Source organism: Vipera ursinii, assembly GCF_947247035.1.
Source record: "Vipera ursinii genome assembly, chromosome: 5".
NCBI classification, from domain to species: Eukaryota; Metazoa; Chordata; class Lepidosauria; order Squamata; family Viperidae; genus Vipera; species Vipera ursinii.
The window spans coordinates 35,807,885-35,828,889 of record NC_139518.1 but is presented as its reverse complement, the minus strand read 5'-3'; the positions used below and the strand labels follow the sequence as shown (position 1 = coordinate 35,828,889).

Sequence of the window (21,005 nt, the reverse complement as noted above, 5' to 3'; positions counted from 1 at the left end):
GAATTTAAATGTTAATAAATAATGAACATTGTAATAAAAGATGCTTTGTAATCTTCCATCTGGAATGAAGAAAGAAATAGTGTATGTAAATACATATTTTTACGTAATCAAGCTATTCTGGAAGAGCTTTTTGGAACTTTTGAAGTAATTGAGGTGCATTTCTAAGCTACACTGCACATAGTGAACTGCATTCATTGATAAAAGCATTAGGATGACCTCATATATACATTTAGAACTTCTGTTTTCAAATAAATACATAATATTTGAAAAATGTGTCTGGTGATGGTGGCTTCTTAAAATTATTCCACCCAGGTAGACGAAACTCAGCGTCCTAGGTCCTGCGTCCATCAGTTTAGAAATCTGTATGTATGGGTCTGTGAAAGAGGAAGTTTGTGTCTTAAAGATTATAGATCTGAAATCATTTAAGACTGAAATGTTACTAAATGTTACTAAAGCTCTTAAAACTGAATGGATAAATGAGGGACATGTCAATATGCCATTTATTAAGTTAAAGTTATGGATAAGGTAAGTGAATATCATTAGGCTTTTACAAAGAAGTGGTTCAGAAAAGGTAGCATTTTGAAAGGATATGAACACTATTTAATTGGGCTTGTGTATATTTGTGAAAAACGATACATAGTACAATGTGTTGAGATAGTAAGTCTAACAAACTTAAACAGACCTTGTCAATTAAGTCTTAACAAGAGGATTCCAATTCTTCTCACCTTGCTCTGTGTTTTCCTTTTGAACTGGACTCCCCCACCCCCCATCTCCCTTGGAAAGTAAGTGTAGCCACACAGGAGGCTGCAGCCAGAGTTGGAAAAACCTACATAACAATATGGCCACAACAAAGCTGAGTATTAGAAGTGTGGAAGATTTTATCCTCAGCTCTTTAAAATTTAACCATCCTCACCAATGAACCTTTGTTATTATGGAGGTTCAGTAAAAAAATGGCAAAAATAAAATCCAGTTCACATGTACAGTTTATGTCAGAATCACTGTAGAGTTAGAACCTCTTATAATAGATACTGTAAGTTGACCATTTCTTCTGTTTCAGAGGATAGAGCAGATAATGGTAAAATCCTGCCTGCCTCTGCCATATTTTGCACTATGGTTTTATGTGAGAACTGCCATATCTTCATTATCAAGTCATCATCTACAAAGAAATATTAAAGTAAGAAAAGGAAATAAAAGAGATGAAAGAGAAACCTAAAAGTGATTTTCAGCTTCAGTTTACAGTACGGTAAGTCAACTAGTTTAACCAGTTAGAGTGCTGGTGATCCTCCTTCCCACTAAATGGAAAGGGGGCTGCAGTGATTGTTGCTGCAGTTCCCCTGCTCTGTTCAGGGTAACAAATTCTAATGGGAACACGCACACACACACACACACACACGAGAAAGGTAAACACGAAACTTAAGAATTAGTAGTTGTGCTTCAAACTGAAGGGAGATTTGATTTCAGAATTTGAGATATATCAATAGATTTTTTAAAAGGATGGATTGTTGTGATTAATACAGTAAAGACAAAGAGGAATTCTACTGTATTGTTTACTAGTTAGGGCACTAGAATTAAAATAGAAGGTAAGTATGTAAAGTTGTTCTCTCTTTCAGAAAAGTAGGTTGAAGACCATTTCATCCTTTTCTTTTTCAACTAGCTAATTTATAATTACAATGACAAAAAAAGCATTTGAGAAATGTTAGAGATACTTTAATCCACAAATTGGGTTTACAGAAAGTTTACATCCCTTGATTAGGTGTTATAAGGGTTTCAAAAACTTTCACTTCTTTATTGCAAAGGTGTCAGATTTGACACTTCTTTGATAAAGGCAGGAAAAGGAATACTGGGGGGGGGAATGTAATTTCCAGCAGTTATATAAGGAGTAGTCATCCTTTTTCTCTTCTTCCCACGAACTTCCTCCTTCCCCCTCTAGTGATTGCTTTGTAGCTGTATTATGGTTTGTAATTACTTTGTTGTTTGTTAAGGAACAAAAATTTTGTAGCAATCTATTATTGGGCAGTTATTTATTATATTGGTATAGTGCTAGATTTGCCAAGGATTCTGGATGTATATATATATAATGTATGTATGTATATGTATATGTGTGTGTGTGTGTGTGTGTGTGTGTATTCTCTACCCTATCATGCTGCATCAAGTAAGAGATAAATTGGAGATTCCTAGAGAAATTAGCTTTAACATCAATAAACGTTCTTGTAAATAATATTGACCCAGATAAAAAGGCTTCACAGGAAGATTATTGATACTTAAATATACAATGTCAATGGAGGGGGGAAACGTATTTATTTGATTAATGTCCTATCTTTTGGAAAAGGAGTTCAAGGCAGCATACTTAATGCTTCCTCCTCCTATTTTTCCCATAACAATCCTGTGAGGTATGTTGGGCAGATGGGCAGTAACTGGCCAAACTCACCAAATAAGCCTCTTGTGATTGAGGGTAGACCAGTGTAACCCCTACATTATAATATTATACAGATGATATTGTCAAAGTGAGTTCATTTAATTTTTAAACGGCCAGCAGGGACAAAAATGCAGAAGGGGGATTATCCGTTAAGGATTGGATATGGCCAACTAACCCTCTCTCTTCATTGGTTGTTTAAGGTCTATTTGGGCATCCACATAATGGTAGATTTGATTATTGCTTGCAAGTATTTGATCACATGGCATAATAAAGACTCATTTCAAGACTGACTGATAGATTTTTTTGGTACTCACCTTGTTTAAATATATGAGGGAGAATGCTATCCAAAGTGAACTAGAAAGCCAAGCATCTATATATGTATCAGCTTTAGTAGGAAGTCCATATCAGGAAATCAGCTTCACAGGAAGTCCAATGTCACTTTTATTAAGATTAGGTATAACAACACAATCTTGCAAGTCTGATGGGGATATGCCTCCATAGCCTTCAGCGATTAGGGAAGCATCTAAACAGCTTCCAAATGTTATCTTATTGTTCTGGAATTAAAAAATAATTTTGCCCCTTTTGCCTAGGTAATGATTCCTGTATATCTTTGTTAAGGTCATCTTTCTTACCCTGTTATATGTAAAAAGAATCCAGAGGAATAGAGATATAAAGAGCTAAGAAGCACAAAGTAGTTTGCCAAGAATGGTGTATTCTAGTGGTCAGCCTGTTTCACAATTGCTAGATATGTAAGTCAAATGTAATTTCAAAATATAGGGGAGTTTTGTCCCTAGCATGCTTTAATATGCTACCAAGAGGTATCTTGGAAAAAAGATGCAAGAAAATCCCATAAGAAGATGGGCTTTGTTGGTGTGAGATGGGTCTTATGGAAACCATAGCTCATTTTTTTCCCCTATAAGAATGTCTGTGTGTGATATATATCCCCGTTAATACAGGTAGTCCTCGACTTATGACCACAATTCAGCCACAAATTTATGTTGCTAAGTAAAGTTTTGCCCATTTTATACCTTTGCTGCCACAGTTGTTTAGCGAATAACTTTGGTTGCTAAGTTAGTAACATGGTTGTTAAGTGAATCTGGTTTTCCCATTGACTTTGCTTGTTAGAAAGTCACAAAATGTGCTCATGTTACCCTAGGACACTGCAACTACCATAAATATGAGTCAGATGCCAGGCTTCTGAATTTTGATCACATGACCTTGGAGATGCTGCAACGGTAGTAAGCGTGAAAATAAGTCATGTCACTTTTTCCAGTGCTGTTGTAACTTTGAACAGTCACTAAACAAACTGTTGTAAGTCGAGGACTACCTGTAGTTAAGTTTCTAGGGCATTGAGATTAATTCTTACTTAATTTCATTAAATGTCTCTAAATATTATTTGTAAAGTTCATATTCCACATAACATATCAAAACATGACTGCTTAGTATTTTTAGTTTTATTGTGGCTCATCAGTTTATCAATTTTGTAAGTAGTGCATTTTTGGTCTTTGATTGCAGTAATGAAATACTTTCAGTGTTTCAAATTCTCATGAAATAAATCATTGCACTTGATAAATACAAGTTTCATTGTTTTTATTTGCTAAAATAAAAGCTAGAATTTGCCTCCTATGAATTATATTTATTGTATTGAAGTATTTAAAACATCATGAAATCTGTGAATATTTATTTATTTATTTTATTTTAATTCCATTTATATCCCTCCCTTCTCCGAAGACTCAGGGCGGCTTTACAAGCTTAGCAGACTTGTGATTTGAGGAATTGCTAAAAGAAGTTGATGGAATTAATCCTTTGGTGAAAAGGGCCTCTTGGATTATAAGTGTAGGATCGCTGATGCCTTTTGGTTTCTCATCTGTTGAGAGTTGCTTGTTACCTGTATAAAGCTTATCATGGCTATGAAAAGTCATAATTAATCCAATCAAGTGAATAGGAACCAGACAATCTGCCATTCCTATTCACATATTCTTAACATGGTGTTGATTGCAAAGGAAATGATTCAGTTCTTGATTCTCAAATTCAGGAAGCCATATTGCCTAATTTACAAAGAACAATTATTTGTTTGAAAGTTTGTCAAAATCCAGTTGAAACTGTAAGAAGACAAAGTCAAGAGTTTTACATGTGTTATAGACTCATTATGCATTTGAACAGGTTATGCAGACCTTCTTTCCTATTATATGAATTAAAATAATTATTTCTAAATATATACATCTCTGAATCCTTGTAAGTGTCACTCTTTGTCCTCTTCTTTTGATGATGCATTTCCTCTTTGCATATGGCCACTCTACATGTATACAAATGGATCATGCAAACTCTTGTTATGGTACAGTATATAAATATAAATAGGTCCAAGGAACATCACAGATAAGCAGCACTTATATAAATATTATAAATATCTTTGTTTCAAATTTCTTCCTAAACAAGGTGAACTTTCGTTCATACTAAATCCAGAGTAACTGCTTCATTCTATTTCCAAGGTAATTTTGCTGTCTAGAGATTTGGCAGCCAAAAGAACATAACAATAACATCAGGTCTGCATAACCTGATGATTTAGCTGCAGAGATTATTCAGTAGCTAATCCTTTTGCTAATTAAAATTCCACAGATTATTTCTGCAGATTTTGCTTTAGGTAAGCATATTCCCAAAAACTTCAACGTAGGAAGTATATATTGTAATTAGATGTAGCCCTCAACTTCCAACCGTTTATTTAGTCACCATTCAGTTACGTCACTGAAAAAAGTGACTTATGGCCGATTTTTACACTGATAATCATTGCAGCATCCTCATGGTCATGTGACCAAAATTTGGATGCTTGACAACTGGTCCATATTTAGGATGATTGCAGTGTCCTTATGACAAGCAAAATCAATGGGGAAGCCTGATTACCTAATAACTGCAATGATTCACTTAACAACTGTGGCAAGAAAAGTTGTAAAATGGGGCAAAACTCATTTAACAAATGTCTGAGTTAGCAACATAAATTTTGGGCTCAATTATGGTCGTAAGTCAAGGACTACCTGTATTGGTTTAAACCGTAGCCTACAATAAATTTCACAACAAATAAAAACAATTGATTGAGTGTTCACAACATCCTAAATTTAAATGAATCATATTGTGGTTTAATCTGAAGAATGAGCCCAATGACACAGTTGGACAGACTGGAGTAAATAATATGAATGGGTCTTGTTGCTCCTAATTAAATTTATATTTATTTTAATGTGTTTCACTGCAGAAATGTTTTCAGGCAAGGAGCGGGGGAAGGTAAAGGTAAGACCTAAAATGGTGGAAACCCCCATCCTCTGTGCAGAAACAGGACTGTTTCATTTTGTTTTTCCCATAATTATGAATTCTTTGTAATCACCTTTTGAAATTAGGGGTTATACTTTGCTCATTCTTGCCCTAATATAATTATAAGAACGTTGACATATAATTCAGGAGATACTTTACAAAAGGATTTTAAAATTCAAAAGCTTACCAGTTATCGGAGAGGGAATAAGAATCCATACTGGATTCAAAAGAATATTCTTAAGAAGAGTGATATTAGTTTTATTGTAAAAAAACCTATCTTTCTGGTGCATGAATGTTTATAACTGGCATTAGACTGCAAAAGAGAAGGCCATCATGTGTTACTGATAAGTCTTTATATACGTTTACCAGTGTAGTAAAATGGAATTGGTAGTGGACTTGGATAAGGAAGATCATGGTACAAGTCTCCAATATCTCAGCCCAAGTTATTTCACTAGATTGTTCTGGGGAGGCAATGAGAGGAGATCTTTTTACACAGGTGTTCTTATTGCTGCAAAGGTCATTAAACAAGTACAAGGAAACCACTTTCTACTCATGATAACTTCACCAAAATTCTGGTAGCAGCTAAATGAAAGACAGGTAGCTATTGTCAGGAAGAAAAAAGGAATATTTCCACTACTTTTCCCCTTGACCAGTATAGCAAGTAGCATGTGATCATTTTATCTTGGGTCGTCAGTGGCCTAGACAGGAACAATTTACATTTCACTGGCTGACTAGATAACTTATTGACTAGAAATATCTCAAACCTAGAACTTTTGTGTATGTGAAAACATAAACTATGTGTTGGGCTTTCAAAATGTGAGATGTGGAAAAGCAGAGTAATCTACTCTAATGAAATTAACTCTTTCACTGATACAAAGGGCCTGCCTTTGTTTACTTAAAAATATATAATCTAATAAGGGACTAAACATCACAGAAATCTGACTTTTAGTTATTAGGCTCACAGAAATTCAGCTCATATTGCTAATGCACTTTAATTCATTTTTGTATGACTTCTTTAGTTGCCATTTATTCTTCCCCCTCAATTCCTGTTCAACATCTACAACAGTATGAGGGAAAGATTAAAATTTATCAGTTTCTCTTTTTCTTGTTAAATAGAAAAAATAAACAAATGGGGGGCAGAGGATTGGCAACCTTTCAAAGGTATTATAAAGTGGTTTGGTTCCTTGCAGCTTAAATTGTTTCTTGCTAATTGTTTAAAAAAATTATACAAGTTAAGGATAGTAGTATGAAACTTACATCACAGCTAATGATACATTAGTTAGTCATTCTTTTCTCTACTTGCTATATTACTAGCCATATAATTCCAAAATGTAATGTATTTGCAATTTCAATGATATATAAAATGGTTCAAAATCATAGTGATTTATATATAATGAATTGAAGTATTAAAAAATAAGTAGTATTTTTTAAATTATGTGTTAATGCTTTATATTTGCAAGACAATATACTGTCAGTAAAACTTATACTAACTCTTTAGAAAACATTTTAAATCAAATGTCTCCAATATAACAGATCACCTCTAAAGTATACAGACTTCAGATACTAGGTTTTATGGCATTTTGGAAGACAGCTGTGTCTGGCTTTAATTACAGAATCTCCCTAGGTCTAGAATCCTTCAAAGGCTACACACAATATAATTGTTCAATGACTTCCTCAACATTTGGATCCTTTGATCATGTCAAACGCATTCAACAAAGAACCTTACCTGTAAATATACTGCTGTCAACCTAATGGAGCAAAAGTTAACACCATAAAGTTCACAGGTTTTCTACAGCCTAAATAAGGTGACAAAAGCAGATCTTGTGGACTGCAATACAATGGACCTCTACTGCAGTGTTTATATGTAAAGATGCCAAAGATTGCATCCAGCTCAATTGAACTTTGTAGTCATTTTGTTTGTAGATATTTCATTTGATAAAAAAATGATTCTGATTATTTTTCTCACATTTAAATTATTTTCCAAGCATGCTGTAATATTTATTGGAGGCAGGTTGGGATGGGGTTCATTTAATCTTTCTAGCACACTGGAATAATTTTTAAACATTTATGGCATATAGAAAAAAATAGTTCACAACTATGCATGAGATTATTTCATGAATTCTAGTCTTTGGTTGATAAAACCATTTGAATCCCCAAGTATGGTAGACTGAGAAGTGAAAAACAGATCCCAGAGAGAATGAGAGACTAGACAACATTTTAGATTTCAGTGTTTTCATCCAATCTTCTTTAACTTGGGGCAAATGCAGTGCAACTATTCCAGCTAGCTAATAGACTTGCCTTTTCAACCCATCTGAAAGGCTAGAGAAATAGAAAGTCTGAGGAAATAGATCCCCCCCCCACACACCCTTGCCGGATTTGCTAAAAACTTGTTTGGAATTTCAGTCAATATACGGTATAAAGGAAACATGTTCTGATCAGGATCTATTTGCCTGAAGTAAATTGTACTTCAGTGCTGTCTTTTGTGCATATACCAGGGACTGCTTCCTTATGACATTTAAATGCATTTTTTTTTACAACAGGCCTCCCAGCTTTCAAAACAAAACCATAAACAGTTCTCTGGAATTTCAGTGAAACTCAGGTTTCTGTTGGTGTGAGAATCAGATGCCTGGATATGAATCCATTCCCCTTGCCAACAGAATGTCTGGGTAGAGCAGATGGAACATATGGCCTTCAGTGCACAAAACCAGCAAGCAGTGCAGAGATAATAGAGATGGAACAAAACCGTCTCAGAAAGCAACTGCAGCATACGTGGCTCCAGCTGCTGCTTTGGGGAAAGTCTCAGCATGTTTTTTATACTGTGCCTTTTCACTAGTTTGCCATGTTACAGCATAACGTGTTTAGAAAGAAATGAAACCAAGCTTTAAGTCTGCATTTTTATCAGCACTTCTGCCAGAAAAGAAAGAACTGAAAGGGTGACTTCCACATAAACAAGTGTTTATTAATCAATTTTTGATTTTTTTTCCCAATTGCCTTTTTTAAAAATTTGGATGAAAAAAATAAAGCAGGATAGAAAATATAATATATAATCTGATGGATTGGATTGGTCTACTTGAACCCTATTGAAATAAGAAATTCTATAGCATCATTTTATCTCCATGGTATGCATCTAAAACATTATTTCCTCTCCCCCATTTATATATATATATATATGTGTGTGTGTGTGTGTGTGTGTGTGTGTGTGTGTGTATGTATATATATATGTATATATATATGTATATATATATATGTATATATATATGTATATGTATAGAGAGAGAGAGAGAGAGAGAGACTGTTGTGAATCTCCTCCCCTAGTGTCACTTTTGAGAATCACAAGTAGCAGCAATTAATTTTGTGATCTTCTTCCTGCAGGCAATTTCGGAATGGAAAATCTGGATGGTGCCAACCAAAGCCATCTGCTCAGTATTCACATATCATTTACAACTCTCCGCTCAACATCCACCACAGTTACTGCTGCTTAAATATCAGCTGGGCGAGCAAATGGAACTCACAGCTGAAAGAAAAAAACATTTTAGGGCATACTTCAAAAATAAAAAGTTATTGAAACATTTAATAACTCATAGCATTGACATGTTAGCTACATTATTTCATCATTTTATACTGCTCAGGTATAACATATCATTAGAATAGGAGTCAGAACATGGGAAAAAGAGCACTGAATTCTAATCCCTGCTTTTCACTAAAATGAAACAGCTTAATGAATGCTCAGACTTTCAGAAAAATGGGGAAGCACAGGACACTGAAATGACATGTTGTGAAGGGGTAAATACAGAATTCAGGACAATGCTATGATTATGAGACGGGGGTGCGGTACATCATTTGCTGAAGGCAAAACAATAGATGCCTCCACATAGCCCCAAAAAATTAGATCTGATGCATGTTTACATCGGGTAAGGATGATGAAATTGATAGATGACAGATAGTAGATAGACAGGCAGACAGACATGCACACTCAACACTTCCAGCTTTGGAATAAACAGGCATCCCCAGGGCTTTTTTTGTCATAAGACCCTCAGAACGGAGTTCCGGCACCTTTTTTGAATGGAACCTTGTAGGGTAGGCAAGGTGGGTTGTATGATGTGTGTGAGTTCCGGCACCTTTTTCTTTTACAAAAAAAGCACTGGGCATCCCTACTTCTATATTTCCAACAATTTTTGTTTAATATGTTATATAGACTATTACCTCAAACTCATATATATTTTAATTATTTCTAAATCTAATTTCAATAAGGGTATATAAATTTTCCAAATTTTAATTCTACGGGAGTCATGGGTTCTGGACACATTCTGTAAGTTAGCCCATTTGAAGTAGCTTGATTCAAACTTTTGCTTTATGATGCATGATTAAAGGTACTCCAGTGAAAGATTACAGACAAAGGAATTTTAGTAATACAGAGTTAGAAATTATTCAAATAGAGAGTATTGAAACTTTTATTAGTTTTTCCTCTATCAGTCTCTTCTGATATCCATGGAGTAGAATTAGTAATGAATAATTACATCTATACAGACATGTGCAGATTCAGTAACATTTATAGGAAGAGTGGCAGATCCAGCAGACTTGCTCTTTAGTTGCTTAGTTGATTTTGCTTTTCAATGTAATTTTATTTTTAGTAGAAATTCTCATCATGATTTGGAAATGGCGGCAGACTTTAATAATTTGGTTTAGTACTAGCTACATACTTAGTTGCCACACCAAACAATCATGTGCCTAAAAGTAAATTATATGTATTAAAGAATCAAAGCACTGAAATACTACTGAATATCTAACAAAACATGAAATATCTAACAAAATGAAATTCGATGTAGAGAGTAGTAAGGTTTTACACTTTGACAAGAAAAACCAAGTGTACAGATACAAATTAGGTGAAACGTGGCTCAACAGCAATAATAGTGAGATGGATCTTGGGAGTCCTAGTGGACAATCATTTAAATATGAATCAGCAGTGTGCGGCAGCAGCCAAAAAACCCAATGCAATCCTGGGTTGCATTAACAGAGGGATAGAACCAAGATCACGTTAGGTATTAGTACTCTTGATAAAGCCTTAATAAGACCACATTTAGAATACTGCATCGTTTGGTCATCATATTATAAAAAAGATATTGAAACTCTGGAAAGAATGCAGAAAAGAGCAACCAAGATGATTAGGAAGGCTAGAGGCTAAAACGTTTCAAAAATGGTTGCAGGAATTGGGTATGTCTTGTCTAGTGAAATGTAGGAATAGGGATATGATAGCAGTGTTCCAATATTTGAGAGGCTGCCACAAACAAGACGGGGTCAACTTATTTTCCAAAGCACCAGAAGGCAAGACAAGAAACAATGGATGGAAACTAATCAAGGAGAGAAGCAACGTAGAACTAAGGAAAAATTAGGGTTTGGTTCCTTCATTCCTCCTGCTTAACATTTACACAAAGTTGTTGGTTGACACAATCCAGTAGTTTGGCGTAAGTATCACCAGTAGGTTGATGATACTCATATTTCACCCCAGAATCACCTAAGTGATCCTATGGACATCCTGTCCAAGTGCCTTGGGGCTGTGGGGGTCTGGATGATGCATAATACACTTTGAATCTACTGAAGCAAGTCTGTATAGCTTTGGGTTTTTCAACCTTGTTTTGCCAGGATTCTTACATTTTTGGTTCTGAATGAAGTGGGACTGCCTCAGACAGACCCGATGTGCAATCTGGGGGTTCTCCTGGACTCACAGCTCCTGCTCAAAGAAGACCTATATGCAGGAACTATGCACCTTTCAGGTTGTGCACCTGTTCCTGGACCAGGAATCCCTACTTCCTATCATTCATGTCACCATGACATCCCATCTGGACCACATCCTATCTGGCAACACACACTATGTGGGATTGCCCTTGAAGAGCATTTGTAATTTTCAGAATATTACAGAACAGATAGTAAGTGTGGCCACTTGATGCATATATTAGATAAGGCAGTAATTCTTCACACTAAAAAAAATATATGATACTGGTGTTCATTCTGTGACTAAAGAATCAGGAGAGAGAGTATACTGAATGTAATCCAGATGGTTAAAACTACTCAAGGGTATCACACAAAGCAAAGAAAGGTAATTAAGAATGAATAATATAATCGGATTTACTGTGTGACATTCCTTTACAATAAATATATATTCTGCCATTATCTTAGAGGAATTATTGTCAATGTTAAGACTAGATTCTCCTTGCTGGGCAATGATTTTAGTACAGAATATGACTTTAAAAGTGACCCGTGACTTAAAAGAAAGGATATAGAAATTAATTCTAAGGCATTAGCATATTTTTATTATTATATGAAGTATGTTTCTAAAACAAGAGTGACAAATGAATTCTAAGATGAGGACAATGGAACAAATTATAATATTTACCAAATATGAAATGCAACAGTTACAAACACAATGGTATTATTTTCTGACCTGAATTTGTTTCTCCCTCAGATGTGGAGATCAGAGAAAGAATAAGCTACTGTTATTGTATTTAAAATATAGCAGTAAAGTAAAATATATTTAATGGTTAACAGTGGATTTATGTTACAACTGAAACACTTGTAAAATCTATTAGCTATTATTTTCAACATTTAAAAGATATTTCTAAACATCTTAAATATACAGTCCCTATTACAGAAAAAAATAGAGACAGGGAAGAAATGTAAGGATGACACAGTATTTTTATATTTCTTATGGAATCCAGTGAGGTTTTAGTAGCATTCTTTATACTTTTAATAAACCACAACTTTAAATGTAAATATTTAAAATTGAAAATATTTTATTAAATGCAAAGAAAAAATCATTTTCAGAAATTGCTCAGAGTAATAGAAAGACATGCCCCCCATAAAAAGAGATTATTAACAAATGACCTTTCTTTAGAACAAAAAAATCCATTTGTTTGGCATATGAGATTCATTTCAAAAGAAACAAACTTAACCTTTGAGACAAAACGATGCATTGCCTCAGCTGAAAGCAGATGATTTTGAAATTATCTTCATGGATTACACATTTTCACTGTTGAATGGGTTCAGAATAGGTGAACTATTCTCACAACCTTATTCATTAAGCTCCATCTCATTGATTTATCCTTCATTTTGTATGTAAGATCGGCTACCTTCTTCACAATTAATACAAACCTTCAAAAGAAAAAGTGAATTATAACTTTTAATCAATTGGAACCTTAATCACCTTGAATCTTCCACTTGAATATTTTTTTTTCTTAGAAATATTTGATCGTGTCCATAAGAGAGCGTACATTAAAACAACTGGCTGGAGTAACCTGAATTGAATATACTGAGATTAAATTCTACTATTAGTCTCCTTCTGATTGGACTATTGCAACATAATCTATACACAGGTGCCCTTGAAAGGCATTTGAAACTTCAGGTAATCAAGAATGTAGCAACAGAAAGAGTTTTAGGTTCACCATGGTAGGCCCACAGAAAACCACTGTGATGGCAGCTGTGTTGCCTCCCAACAGTTCTGAAATGCTACATGTAATCTGCATGGCATCAGATTACATGTAGCATCAACTTCCCCCAAGGGTTTACAGCTGTCTGTCAAGATTGGACAAAGAGAGCAAATGACGGGTCTCATCGGTAAGGGGGAGTCACCTACTGAGTGCTAGGAAGTAGGCTTTCTCTGTTATGGTACCTGCCCCATGGAACAGCATCCCTCAGAGTTATAAATAATCCCAACCTTATAAGACTTTTGGAAGGCTGTGAAGGCTCTTCCCTCAGGCATTGAAGCCAGGTTGATAATTTAGGAAGTAGCATGGGTGTATGCTGTAAGTGCTTTGTGTTTTAAATGAAAAGGTCTCAACCTGGTTTTTCTGTTTGTTTTACTATTGCTGATGTTTTTATGGTATGTTCCATGCTGAGAATTTCATTGGTTAGATGGGTGGTCTTACAGATCTACAGAGAAGTAAATGTGGTATACTCAAATGTTCCAATACTAGTGTGACCTACCTATCTTTATTGTACTAACCATAAATAAAATACTTTTTATACTTAAAAAAATCTTTAAAACATACCGAATTTGCAAGAGCCTGAGGGAGTTCACCTTTTTGAATCCATGGATGAACTTCAAGTAACTCCCTTTTTTGCTCCTCCGTAAATATTGGTTGGAACATCTGCATCTGTTTCAGTTTCAATTTGTCATCTTTCAAAACAGTTTCCAATTTTCTAAAATAAGCATATACAATATAAACAGTTTCATTTCAGTCTTCAAATAGCCAAAATATGTAAACATTACAAATAAGCAGGCAAATATTACAGAAACAATTTAATTTTAGACTGTACATTTTACTATTTGATGTATATATTCATGTGAATTTTTATTATGCCTATTTGAGCGAGAATGCAATTCTATATTTTGCTGATGTTTGTTGTTGTTAGTTGCGAAGTCATGTCCGACCCATCGCGACCCTATGGATAACGTTCCTCCAGGCTTTCCTGTCCTCTACCATCTTCTGGAGTCCATTTAAGCTCACGCCTACTGCTTCAGTAACTCCATCCAGCCACCTCATTCTCTGTCATCCCATTCTTCTCTTGCCCTCAACCTTTCCCAGCATTAGGCTCTTCTCCAGTGAGTCCTTCCTTCTCATTAGGTGGCCAAAGTATTTGAGTTTTAGCTTCAGGATCTGGCCTTCTAAAGAGCAGTCAGGGTTGATCTCCTCTAGGACTGACCGGTTTGATTGCCTTGCAATCCAAGGGACTCGCAGGAGTCTTCTCCAGCACCAGAGTTCAAAGGCCTCAATTCTTTGGCGCTCAGCCTTTTTTATGGTCCAACTTTCACTGCCATACATTGCAACTGGGAAGACCATAGCCTTGACTATACGCACCTTTGTTGGCAGGGTGATGTCTCTGCTTTTTAGTGTGCTGTCTAGATTTGTCATGGCTTTCCTCCCGAGGAGCAAGCGTCTTTTAATTTCTTGGCTACAGTCCCCATCTGCAGTGATCTTGGAGCCCAGGAAAATAAAATCTGTCACTACCTCCATTTCTTCCCCATCTATTTGCCAGGAATTGAGAGGGCCGGATGCCATGATCTTGGTTTTCTTAATGTTTAGTTTCAACCCAGGTTTTGCACTCTCCTTCTTCACTCGCAACAAGAGACTCTTCAGTTCCTCTTCACTTTCTGCCATTTTAACTTATTAACATATTTTAACTTGCAGGAATGCAAATTCTGACTGAACATTACCAAATAATTCTTAACAGGCAAACAAATTTGACAATGAAATTAATTACTGAAGGAATGGTGAGCTCTCCTTCATTGAATGTAGTCCAAGAAAAGCTAAACAATTATTTATCACAAATGCTTAATTTGGACTCAGTGATCTAAATGGCTTCTTCCAATTCAATACTATGAATCAGTAAAAAGTAAATGAATCCTTTACAAAAGTAAAATTTGGTTTAAGGGAATTTAACCAGTGGTGGCTGTGGGGCCAAGTAGGGAGAAAGGGGTCATTCTGGCAAAAGTAGCAGCAACTTATAAATGCCACTGAAGAAAACATACATTTTCACATGAACAATAGACAATGGCTGTTTGAAATCAGAAATCTTATTACTTAGTTTAGATATTATGCAACTTTAATCAAATCAAAACTAAAATTACCGTGATGGAATCTGGTAAGTCATCATAACAGTATCATCTGCATTTGCCATCACTAGCCAAAGAGGATCCTGGAGGGCACATTTAATGTGCTGTACATCTTCTTCCATTTGTGAACATTTTGTTTTATGATTATTTTCTGAGGAGTTAATACTTCCAATATACTTGCTGATTTGACTTGACTCACTACATCCTACAGAAGGCAAAAACGACACTTTCTCATTAAACCTGATTTTTCCATGTAACTACCTCCAGAATACCTGCACATGCCACATTACCTGTTCCACAGATTGACATATCACATCCATTTGATCCAGATTCTAAAGATTCAGCAGCTGCTAAAGCAAAACTTCCTGATCCGGTGACTGAATTTGTGTCTTCTTGAAGTAAATCAAGTAGATCAGTAGATAAAGAAAATGTATCAGTATTCTGAACTTCCATTTGTGTGTTAACCTTAACAAACAAAAATAAAACAGTATAACTTTAGATATTTAAGGAAGAATATTTATCAATAAGAGGATCAGGAGTAAACTCATTACATAGGGTTCACATAGCAATTATATTAGTGGAAGAGAGATACTGTGCCTTCTTTTTTTAAAAAAAACAAACAACTATTACAGTTAAAACAATGCTATGGGCAAAAAGTCACATTAAAGTTAGGAATTTAATCTAATTCATAATAATGTATATTCCATACTTTCTACAGGAATCATGGGCTGTCTTTTGCTGGAGCTCTTTAAGAGAGATCATGCAGCAACCTGTGCTAATGTCTATGGAGATTCTGATTAAAGAAGCTTCTTGGATAAGAAGCAAAACATTTTCTAGGAAAAAAAATCCAATTGCCTTTTGAAAAGCAACTTTGGGACAACCTGTGGTATTGCTCTAGATTTTCTATAATAAACAGAGACTTGGGCTACATGACCTATAGTCCCCTGAAATATGTAATTGTCTGCAAAACAGGCTCCACAGACAAATAAGAATAGTGAGCTTTGTTGTGTAAATGTACTGAAAACTGTTCATATTTTCTAGTATAAAAATCCCATTAAAAAGAAATGCGATACAGTAGCTTTTACACTGCAGTTTGTGCTTTGATCATATACCTTTAAAACTATTAGTTTTTAAAGAAAATAGTTTGTAGCTGTAACTGTAGATACTATGGACTGCAGGTAGTCTTCGCCTTACAATCATTAATGTTTAGTGACCTTTTGAAGTTACAACACTGAAAAAAGCTTTATAACCATTTTTCAAACTTATGACCATTGCAGTGTCCCCCACAGTCACATAATCAAAATGTGGATGCCCTGGCAACTGGCATGTATTTATGATGGTGGCTGAGTCCTGGGGTCATGTGATCACCTTTCGCAACCTTCTAACAAGCAAAGTCAATGGGGAATCTAGATTCATTTAACAAACATATTACTAACTTAAAAACTGCAAGGATTCACTTAACAACTGTGGTAAGAAATGTCATAAAATGAAGCAAAATTCACTTAACCATTGTGTTGCCTAGCAACAGACATTTTGGGCTCAATTGTGGTTGTAATCAAGGAATATCTGTATTAAATAGAATTAAGTGACAATTTCTAAAGAATTTTTCACATGCATAATAAATAGGTAAATATAAATAATGCTTACTGAACATGATGCTTTTCTTTTATTACCTCTGCTTAACTGTTTATTTGTAATCTCTCCATCAGTTAAAGTCCCATAATTTCCCTCTATAGCAATACTTCCATTTATCAATGTTTTTGGCATTTCTTCTAATTGCAGAAGGTTCAACTGTAAAGGAGAACTACACCGTGACTGGTACAACATTGATGAGGACTGATCTTGTAGACCCAAGGACTCTGGTGTACAGGAATGGGACAGCTTATTTTGGCATTCTACAACAGGGTTCTTTTCACTATTTGTTAGAGAATTATAACATAGTGGTTGTGCTGAAAAATCTACCTCAGGAGGGAACTTGTTTGAAGCAGCAAATGGAGGAGGTGTTGTAAGCAAAGTTTCTGAAGAGAAAGAAGGCTGAACAGAAAAACCAGGTGGCTGAAGACAAGTCTGAGGAATACTATTATTTGTCTGAGGACATTCACGGTTAGGGAGAACAAGTGCTACTACTGGAGTCATTAAGGGTGGAACAAACTCAGTTAATGGCAGAGGACAATGTTTTTTGAAATCCTGTGTTTTATTAAAATAAGATAGGGAAACATCAGGAACTGCTGGTGTGATTCCTGTAGTTGGAAAAATGGTAGGCATAATTGTCGAAACAGGCACAGTTGGATAACTTGCTTGTGAATGATTTGATGGAGTACAAGCTGCATTATTTGGGCTAAGCAGAAGAAAATTATGCAAGGGTTTGGTCCCAGATGTTATATTGTTTGAAGAATCATATTGCTTGTGTCGTTTTTGTTTATATTTCTTGATCCTTCCAATTTTCTTCAAAGAAAAAGCTATCCCAGAACCACGATGTAATTCACACACATCTAGAAAAAGTGAGAAATTATTTAATTGTGTCTGAACATCTGTTTTGACTCTATTCTTTTTTAAAAATTATTTCTATCCAGCCATTTTTTCATATACAACTCAAAGGAGCAAACATATCAAAACTCCCTTCTTCTCCTATTTTCCCCACAACAAGAATCTTGTGAAGAGAGTTGGGCTGAGAGAGAGCGATTGGCCCAAAGTCACCAACCAGTTTTTTATGCCTAAGGCAAGACTAGAACTCAGTCACCTAGTTTTTAGACTAATTCTTTAACCACCACACCAAACTGTCTCTTCCTAGAACAATAGCCCCAAATCTTTTCGGTGCCATGGACCAGTTCCACGGAGAGAGCTTTTTCTGTGGACCAGGGAGGCACGGGCAGAGAGAGCTTTGCTCATTTGTGTGGCCCGGTTTCTGGTGCACTGCTGACCGGTGGTGGTCCATAGCCCTGGGGTTGGGGACCCCTGTCTTAGAAGACACACCTTTTGATTTGAAGAATCTATGCTAGCTGCAGAGGTGAAAAATTTAGTAGGCTTTTTTTTTAAAGTCTTGCCAGATCCTGAAATATTTTAAATTTGGTTCTATTTAAATGCCTTGTTATAAAACATTTCTAATTTTTCCATTTCCAGAAGCGATTTTAAATCTGAAATCTGCATAAGTACAATAAATATAGGAAGAAATCATACTCCTTGTTTTGCATTCAAAGTGACAAATCACACTACTTGTAGATTGATCATGATAACTTAATCTCATTTGTTTGGCTAACAGTGTTTTTTAAACTTGGCAACTTTGATGTGTGGACTTCAATTCCCTAGCCAGGCTCATAGGTCTGAGATCCAGTATCGACCTTTGGAAGAAGCATATAATATAGCACATATCTACATTTGTACTGAACTATGCACAAATTCCTAAACAAATTAATAGTAATTATTTAAAAAACATACCATGTTCCTCTAGGAATCCTTTGCGTCTTTTTTGAAAGTAGCAATTGCAAGCACATTTAAAAGTATGGAACCTTTTTATTTCTTTACACTTATTCAGAAAACTCCACTCTTCTTTTTGAGTATGTATTGCAAGGCTATCCTTTGTAAGACCCAATTTCTTAAATATAGCTTTTCCTTTGTTCTCTTGTGAACTGTTAGAATGTAGAACAATAGTTTGATTCTCTGTGGATTTTATCCCAGATAGATTGTCTTCTATAATTTCTAAAAAAAAGTTGAATACAGACATATAGGAATTTTTTAATGTTGCTAACATGTTAAGTGTAAATGTTTATAGTAGTCTGCCCAGGTTTGTTCTATTTATACAGGAAAGAGAGCACATAATTATTACAATTAAATTTCTAAATAAACTTCCTACATTTATTCTAGAGAATATAGAATCATATTCTGTCTCATAACAAAAGTGGTGGTACTATACCTAATTCAGGCTGTGTTTTTTTATCTTCAACATGAACTATGGTGCTGCTGTAGCTGCATTGACTGACAAAAGATATTACACTTTCAGGTTGTCCAGGAAAAGTCAAAGAAGTTAAATGAGCATCCATAAGAGCTGAAGCATTGGATGTATCAGATGTTTCCAACACTGCAGGACCTATGTGAATTTTTGACTGTCCCCTTTCTTTTCAGTGACAGCATAAACACACCATATACACAAAGAGAAAAGAATAAAAAGAATAAATGCAAATTTTTCAAATAAATCAAACATGATGTCAGGTGAAACTGTCCAGATCTACTAGACTGAGAAGCAGCAAACTTCCGAGAAGTCAAAAATATGATAAAGATTAGGAAAGGTTTTATAGTGTAGTTTTTCAGCATTCTAGAATTTTTTTAAACTATATGTGCTTCACTTTTTATTTCATGAATTTGTAAATATGTTTTCACTGATAAAAGTTTCCATCATTGTCACCAAGACTAAAGCATTGAATTGCCATTCCTTCTGGCTTATACAGATTTAGGCTGAGGAAGAGGAATAAAATATTAGAACTGTTATTCAATTTAATGTCCAAGTACTTTATCTATAATGGAAGCAAATATTCCCTGCAATACGTTTTTGAAGAAATGTTTCTAAATGAGCACAAGAACAGGAGTTATTTTCCTCTTAATTTGAATACTTAGATTATTTAAATGCCTGTGCACTGTAAACTAATTTGTTCATAAACATGCTGCACTAAATGCCAAATTAACTAAAAACTACACAATACTGGTATAAATAGTAAATCTATTTCTAAGACTGGATTAAATCAAAGTGGTCAAATTTTGGTTGTTGAAAATTATTCTATTCTTCTTTTCTACTACTCTCTCTGGTCTTCGAGAAACCTAATAATACAGAACACAGATAATTACCAGTAACGTGAATGTATCACAAGTTTCCCTGCTTCACTGTTGCTGGTTCTGGCTGGGAAACTCATAGTCTAAATAGGATCATGGTTGAAGAAGAAAAGATTGACATTCTTAAAGTGACTGCTTTACATGCGTTGTAAGGCTCGGCTTAGGAAAGACCATATTATAAGACTGAATGTTGCCCAAATGGAAGCTGGAATCCTAAACACACTTGGATAAGAAGTAACATTAGTTGAAGATAAATGTGCATAAGACTTCTCTGTGAAATCCACAAAAAATCTCTCCAATACCTGTGGATGTTTTTGTTGTATTAGCATTCATTTTCTCTCTATATATATCAGTATTCAATGCTACATCAGTATATGGTGTAGGGCGAGTCATTTTCTGCACAGTATCAGCTGCATGGCAACTTTCCAAGTATCTACAAGAAAAAGTAACTTTAAGTTTATAAAAACAGTCACTTCAAAAAGTGCATACACAACTTAACAGTAATTCAGTGAAATACAATATTGTTTACCTAATAACATTATATAAACAACTGATCTGTTGATATGAATATATCATTTGTTCTCTCCAAGTTGATTCTTTTGCAGCTAGACTCCTTTGACAAGCAGTCCCAATGCCATCATTTTCAAACAATTGAGTGGTACTATTGGTATGATCACAGTAGTCAGTGTGTTTCTCTAAGCATCATAAAAATAAAAATTATACAGAGGTTTATTTAGTTTTTTCCCCATAATCAAACATTCCAAAGACAGGAAACTGATAAAAGCAAACCTAAGATCATAGGCAACTCAAGATTTGGTTGTGCAGCAGTTAAAGTGCAGTGCAAACTGCCCACAGCCTGGA

The 21,005-nt window shown here is 35.0% G+C and overlaps 1 protein-coding gene across 1 annotated transcript in view; it reads right to left on the bottom strand.

The window, feature by feature from the left end:
- Nucleotides 1-8,660: 8,660 nt before the first annotated feature.
- The window catches only part of LOC310640751 (period circadian protein homolog 2-like), a 30,470-nt gene continuing 18,125 nt past the window's right edge, over nucleotides 8,661-21,005 (bottom strand). Inside the window, exons 14-22 of the mRNA XM_083363269.1 lie at nucleotides 20,674-20,839; nucleotides 20,447-20,577; nucleotides 18,759-19,019; nucleotides 16,971-17,815; nucleotides 15,614-15,788; nucleotides 15,339-15,528; nucleotides 13,759-13,909; nucleotides 12,664-12,862; nucleotides 8,661-9,230 (exon numbers count right to left, since the gene is read on the bottom strand). Of these exons, the coding sequence (XP_083219395.1) occupies nucleotides 12,809-12,862; nucleotides 13,759-13,909; nucleotides 15,339-15,528; nucleotides 15,614-15,788; nucleotides 16,971-17,815; nucleotides 18,759-19,019; nucleotides 20,447-20,577; nucleotides 20,674-20,839 (1,973 nt within the window). The 3' untranslated portion in view covers nucleotides 8,661-9,230; nucleotides 12,664-12,808. The remainder of the gene's footprint in view (nucleotides 9,231-12,663; nucleotides 12,863-13,758; nucleotides 13,910-15,338; nucleotides 15,529-15,613; nucleotides 15,789-16,970; nucleotides 17,816-18,758; nucleotides 19,020-20,446; nucleotides 20,578-20,673; nucleotides 20,840-21,005) is intronic.